The sequence below is a fragment of the Apostichopus japonicus genome, chromosome 8 (genome assembly GCF_037975245.1).
Source record: "Apostichopus japonicus isolate 1M-3 chromosome 8, ASM3797524v1, whole genome shotgun sequence".
NCBI lineage: Eukaryota > Metazoa > Echinodermata > Holothuroidea > Aspidochirotida > Stichopodidae > Apostichopus > Apostichopus japonicus.
This window is the reverse complement of record NC_092568.1, coordinates 18326793-18332605: the sequence shown is the minus strand read 5'-3', so window position 1 is coordinate 18332605 and position 5813 is coordinate 18326793. Positions and strand designations below refer to the sequence as shown.

The 5813-nt window shown below is 36.8% G+C and overlaps 1 protein-coding gene across 1 annotated transcript; it reads right to left on the bottom strand.

Annotated features, from left to right (window-relative positions):
* Window positions 1-1566: 1566 nt before the first annotated feature.
* On the bottom strand, window positions 1567-5566 carry LOC139970853 (cytochrome c oxidase assembly protein COX16 homolog, mitochondrial-like). The gene is made up of 4 exons (XM_071976894.1): window positions 5433-5566; window positions 4148-4225; window positions 3248-3322; window positions 1567-2648 (listed from the first exon to the last, which is right to left on the bottom strand). Exons 1-4 carry the CDS (start codon window positions 5505-5507, stop codon window positions 2499-2501), a joined length of 378 nt encoding a protein of 125 aa, XP_071832995.1. The 5' UTR covers window positions 5508-5566; the 3' UTR covers window positions 1567-2498.
* Window positions 5567-5813: the final 247 nt, after the last annotated feature.

Genomic DNA, 5813 nt, shown 5'->3' with positions numbered 1-5813 from the left:
GTAGTACGCTTATCAAAAATTAACCAACTGTCGAGAGCCAACGTTTTTCGTCACGTGTAATCAAGCCTCTTTAATCACTGGTAAACAAATTCCCAACGTTGCTCTTTGAAGGCCTATCGCGGCGGACTAAAGTTGCTCAATTGCCACATTCATGTTGCTCTTTAAAGTCCAAGGTCACACATATGTGGAGCTTTTTGAAGTACCACATCTAAACTTAAAGAAAATTATTCCCGCGGTGTTGTTTGGCACTTTTTCAGATGGGGGAGATGACTCGATGAGGTTGATATCGACTTTATAAAGGGTAAAGGGAAGGGAGCAAAAAAAGTATTCCGTCCCATCATCGTTTACGAATGTATTCCCGTTAGGTGCATCCAACAGTTGGCTAGCCGCAGCATACAAAGAAAACTGATTGTCTCGATTAATATGGTCATACCTTGCACCAGAAAAGGGAAACAGGAGGAATGGATGCACATAAATAAATCAATAAACCAGTCAATCGATCAATCAAAAGATGTAACTGGGCTCACGACTCTTTATATTTGAGTCATTCTCACAATTTAAAAAACAATCTTTTCTGTTTCTATTTTTTCTGCTTCATCTTCATCAAGGATCAAACATTTATACCCTGGAATTTAAATCGTTGCTACCTCCCCCCCCACCAACCTCCCCCACAACCCCCTGCTCTTGCTGACCACTTTTCTCTTGGTTCAATCACGAATATACGATAAATATTACGAAGACCTCATGAAGATTTATTAGTTTATTGTAAATATCAAATCAAACCTAAAAAAAAAAGTGATGACAGCACCCTAGGTAATGCATATTTCTGTTTTGAAGTACGGTAAAAAGTTGTGGCCTAAATTGTGGCCTAAATTGATTACTTCATATCCCTTGTGCTATTTATGCCCTATTAATTGTCTTTAAAGGGTGTGAATACTCGCGCAAAAACAATGTCTAATGCCGGTAATCTGACCTAGTTTCGAATGAGGTGTAACAGAAGTGTTAGACACCACCATCGATCCCAGAAAATACACACACAGCTTGCTACCGTCTGTAATGAGACACTAGTGTACAGTCAGTACATACAGTTGCGATCAATACCCACAGCACAGTGTACAAACGATACAGGGATGGACATCTCAGGTCCAGCTAAAGATAACAAGGTATCACGTTTCATTACTATCTGCATTTGTAGCGACAAAGGAAAACTTCCCTTGCAGGCAACGGAAAGTTAACTTTTTAAAGATGGCAGCACACTGTTTGGGGCGAGTCTTCAATGCCTTTAAGGCAAAGTGCCTATAACTATATGTCAGCAATCAGTCACCAATGGATATCAATCCAACATTCATTTACTCTTTTCTTGAAAGTCATTTGACAAAAATGTTATCTGGATCATGAGGGAGTAAGTGTTTTACTTCCACATTTCCAATAAATTTATTTTGTTTTCAAAGGGACTGACTGGCTAATAATGACATGTGCACTAAACAGGGTTGATTCAGCCATGTGGTACCTACGAAAAATATGAAATATAGTAGGTTTTCTCAATATTCTCCCAAATAGCAAACTTAAATTCACCAGTTTCTATGAAACTGCCACTTTTACACCATTAAAAGTCTAGATAAAGTAGATGCACGCACCAGTGTCAGGGCAAATCTTTAATAGACATCTGAGTGGACCAAATTTCTCTTTGGCCGACCAAACTCAGCTTGGAGGTTGTACAACTTATAGCTTACATCAAATTAAGATTGCGTTGCAACTAAGCACAAACCACAAATTGATAAATTGGCGTCACCCTCAATCACTTTGGAAATACTCAAATAAAACAGAAAATCGTGGAAGGCCTACCATCCACCTGAAGGGGAGTATTACTGGCCCCAAAGCTGGTGTTTTATTTACACCAAACAAACACATCTCTCATGGATTGCACATAAATAATAATTTTTGGTTGTTTTGCTCCTTTTTTTTTTTTTTTGCAGACAACCAAATTTGCTGTTCAGGCAACCAAAGAGGAAGACCTGGTCGTCCTACGGACGACCAGCAAAAAATCCTTGAATAATTTGCCCTGAGTGTTGTAATGAATCAAGACTCTCGTCATTCAGTTTCTTAAGTGAACTGTCCAAATGAGTCGATGAAGCTCTGCTCCACACAGACAATATATTGAAGCATTCATCGACATCTGACTCGATTCAAGTCCAGGTAATCACTGGTTATAATTCGACTATAGACCTTAACATGAATTGACTCTTTACAACTCTGACATCTCCCTTCCTTTCTCCATCGCCAGTATTCCGGAAAAGGTAAAAAAGAACTTGATCCGTCATATTTATCGATCCTAAAACGGTATCCTCTATCAATCACTGAAATACATCATCAGAAAGATGAACACCACCACACAACATGATGGCAGTTTACTTTCACATCTCTGCTCTGGTCGCCGACCCAGGCTGACGAGGCAGGTCTCACCTCGACCTCGTCGATGAATGTTCGATGTTACGCAGTCACGAGGCGGGTTTCTTCCACACCTTTTCTGCTCTGCGTTGATCTTCCTCTTTGTGTTGACGAAGTATTTCCTGGAATTCCTTGGAATTCTCCCACGGTCTTGGCCCACGGATATTACGCCAGTCGTCTAAATTCTGCCCTTGGAGTTTCTGTTGACAATTGAACAAATTTGGGCTAGTTAACCCAGGGCATAATTTATCCAGTATTGCATTCCAAAATGAGATGCGAAATCATCCAAATGATATACAAATCCAAAGACGTATAGCACTTTTCGATACAGATTTTTTTTATAATTTTTTTTATAGGTGACTAAATTCAAAAGCCTTCAAAATTTGACACAAAATTTCAACACTAAATGATTCCCTGAAACCAGGTGATTTCTAAGAATAAGATTACAAGGTCATATCAGAATACATGAGTTGAATCAATAAGGAGTTTCATCAGGTTAAAATCTATTGACGAAAGTTTTGACCAACTATTATCAACTTCCAAAAACAAAACTGCAAACCTAATTTTGACAAGCATGTAGTCCGTAGGGGTTTTTTACTCGAATCTGAAGATCAACATAGGTGATCAGAATCCTATCGTATAAGGTTCACATTAACAATATGATATTTGCTATAAATTTACATGTAACTTGTTTTTTCATTCAGAATGTTTTTTTCTTCATTCATTTTCTCAATCACAACTTAATCATACTGTTAAATGCATTCATAAAGTGTTTAAAGAGTATCTTCACTTTAATTACCTGATACTCAGATTCTATGGAAACTTTCTCTGTTTTTCGTCTTGGATTATGTTCCGCTTCAGTTTCTGGGTCAACCTTTCAGTAGTTAATATCAATGAGAAGTGGTCATCAAACAAAAAACAAAAAAACAAAGTAAAAGGATTGTTAAATGGGGGGAATTAAAACAGAGATGGTTACACAAAGTGTACACAGAACTATTTTAATACAATACCAATCCACAGGTGATGAACACATCCAACTCATCTACATGATACGGTATGCACAGAAATTTGCAAGTAAAAAATGCTCCAACAGCAAGTGAGTTATATCTTGTTGCCATTTCAGTCTAGCATTTTATTATATATTCAAGGGAAGTTTGCATCTGAGACTAAAACCAACAGCAAACTAAAGAAGTAAGAAAAATTATTTACAAAAATCAAGCTATGGTTTATTCTGACATAGTTGAGGATATGAATGGCTTTGAAGGATAAAGGATTCATCAAAAATGTAACTTTGGAGCAGAGGACAACCACAGTATCCTAAAATCAAAGATTTAAACCAAGAAAGCTAGCCTTCAACATTTTGCTTACAGCAGCTTTCTGCATTGATTTTGATAGTACTACAATCTCATCATAACCAGTCATAAAGTCAGTGAAACAGCTGCAGCTTTCATATTTTTTGTAACATTGGTGGAACATTCCATCTAAGACAAGCAATTCAAAATCAGCATTATTTTGCTGTATAGTACTTAGATGTAATTTGTTTTAAGATCATGTAATAATTTCATGAGCTAACACTTTTGCATAGTGCACTAGAGTATCATTAAACTCTATGGAAACAACGCTACTTAGATATATTTTACCCAAGGCTGATGCAATATGTGAAATAAAACCACAAAACTGTTACAAAAATGTTACTCACTTTTCTCCTTTTGTCGATTATATCATATCGAAGAGTTCTGAACTCTTTAAGTCCAAATGATCCGCCGACTATTAAAATCTAGATCAGAAGTAAACAAACAGAGTTCTGGCAGGTTATCTAGAGGTGTCTGTCATTCAACAAAATTGCTACAACTGTCTTTTAAATATTTTTATCGGAACATTAATAACCAGTTAGAGAAAATGTATTAGGTTCCTTTCCTTCTTGTTTCAATCTTCACTTTAAAAACTGGTCATAAGTATAAATTTAGCTTAGAATGTTATTTGATTGAACCTTACAGGAAATTGTGCACACAAATTCTAGACAAGGCACATTTAACATTTCAATTTGATATTAGTTTTCTTGAACTTTTAATGATCATAGTAAATCTTTGTACCTTCTCTATGAACAACTCAAAATATGAAGGAAATCTCACATGAAAGATTGAAGTTATAGAGTACCTTTTACACCTGGCAATGTTCATTTGTTAGCTTTTTATATGTTCTACATATATGAAATGTCATGATCAACGGATGTGTCAATTTGCACAAAGACAAAGTCCAATCAATGTGAAAATACATTCATGAAATTAAGTAACACAATTATAAATAATATTCAGCTTGGTCTACTTTAGGCTTATGTAATACACAGAGCTGCCGAATTTAACAATACATGTGGCTTAAAGGGTGTGAAGACTTGCGCAAAAAGCAATCTAATGCTGGTAATCTGACCTAGTTTCGAATGAGGTGTAAGAGAAGTGTTAGACACCACCATCGAGCCCAAAAAAAAACACACACACACAGCTTGCTACCATCGTTAATTAGACACTAGTCTACAGTCAGTACATACAGCTGCGGTTAATACCCACAGCACAGTGTACAAACTATACAGCGATGGACATCTCAGGTCCAGCTAAAGATAACAAGGTATCACGTTTCATTACGGTACTGTCTGCATTTTTTAGCGACACGAACAAAACGTCACTTGCAAGCAACAGAAAGTTAACTTTTTCAGATGGCCGCACGCCGTTTGGGGCGAGTCTTCAATGCCTTTAAATACTGTAGACCCTGGTTGGGGCTTTACACTAGGTTAATATAGTAGTAGTAATACTGTAACTTACTAGTGTAAGTAAGTGTAACTGTACAGTATGTAAATAGCCTAGGCCTAACCTAGGCTCGTATATTTTTTACTGTGGCTTGACAAATCATTCCATAAACGGTTAAATATTAACATTTTTTTTTGATCAAAATTACTAAAGCATTTAAAATTTTAGTTTTAGATATCTTACAAGCATTGGAAAGCCATATTTCAGGAATGAGCTTCGTTTCGCGGAGTTCCATATCTTTCTGATGGAGGGGTCCATCTTGTTTCATTGCGCAATCATAACTGAAGTGAGGGCAGCACTCTTGAATGTCCACAGAGCACGTCGTGTAATCGTTGGTCGGTGACAGTGTTAGTTTTGGAACTGGTACAGTGTACTGTCGACCTACTGTATACTGCATTAAGTTCGCGCAACTGGCTTATAACGAATACAACGCATGGTATGAACTTTTCATGCACAGTTCTTCATAACGTTACGGACAAGGACCTAGCCTACTGTACCTACTGTTGTCAATAGTGTATCTAATTTTTATCTGTTGTCCAGTTCGAATATTTTGATCGTATTCAA

Excerpts from the sequence above, each read along its gene's own strand:
- LOC139970853 (XM_071976894.1), bottom strand. The coding sequence starts at position 5,507 with ATGGACCCCTCCATCAGAAAGATATGGAACTCCGCGAAACGAAGCTCA. Across the intron at positions 3,323-4,147 it reads TAATCGACAAAAGGAGAAAA|GTTGACCCAGAAACTGAAGC; the intron begins GTGAGTAACATT and ends AACTACTGAAAG. Across the intron at positions 2,649-3,247 it reads CCATAGAATCTGAGTATCAG|AAACTCCAAGGGCAGAATTT; the intron begins GTAATTAAAGTG and ends AATTGTCAACAG.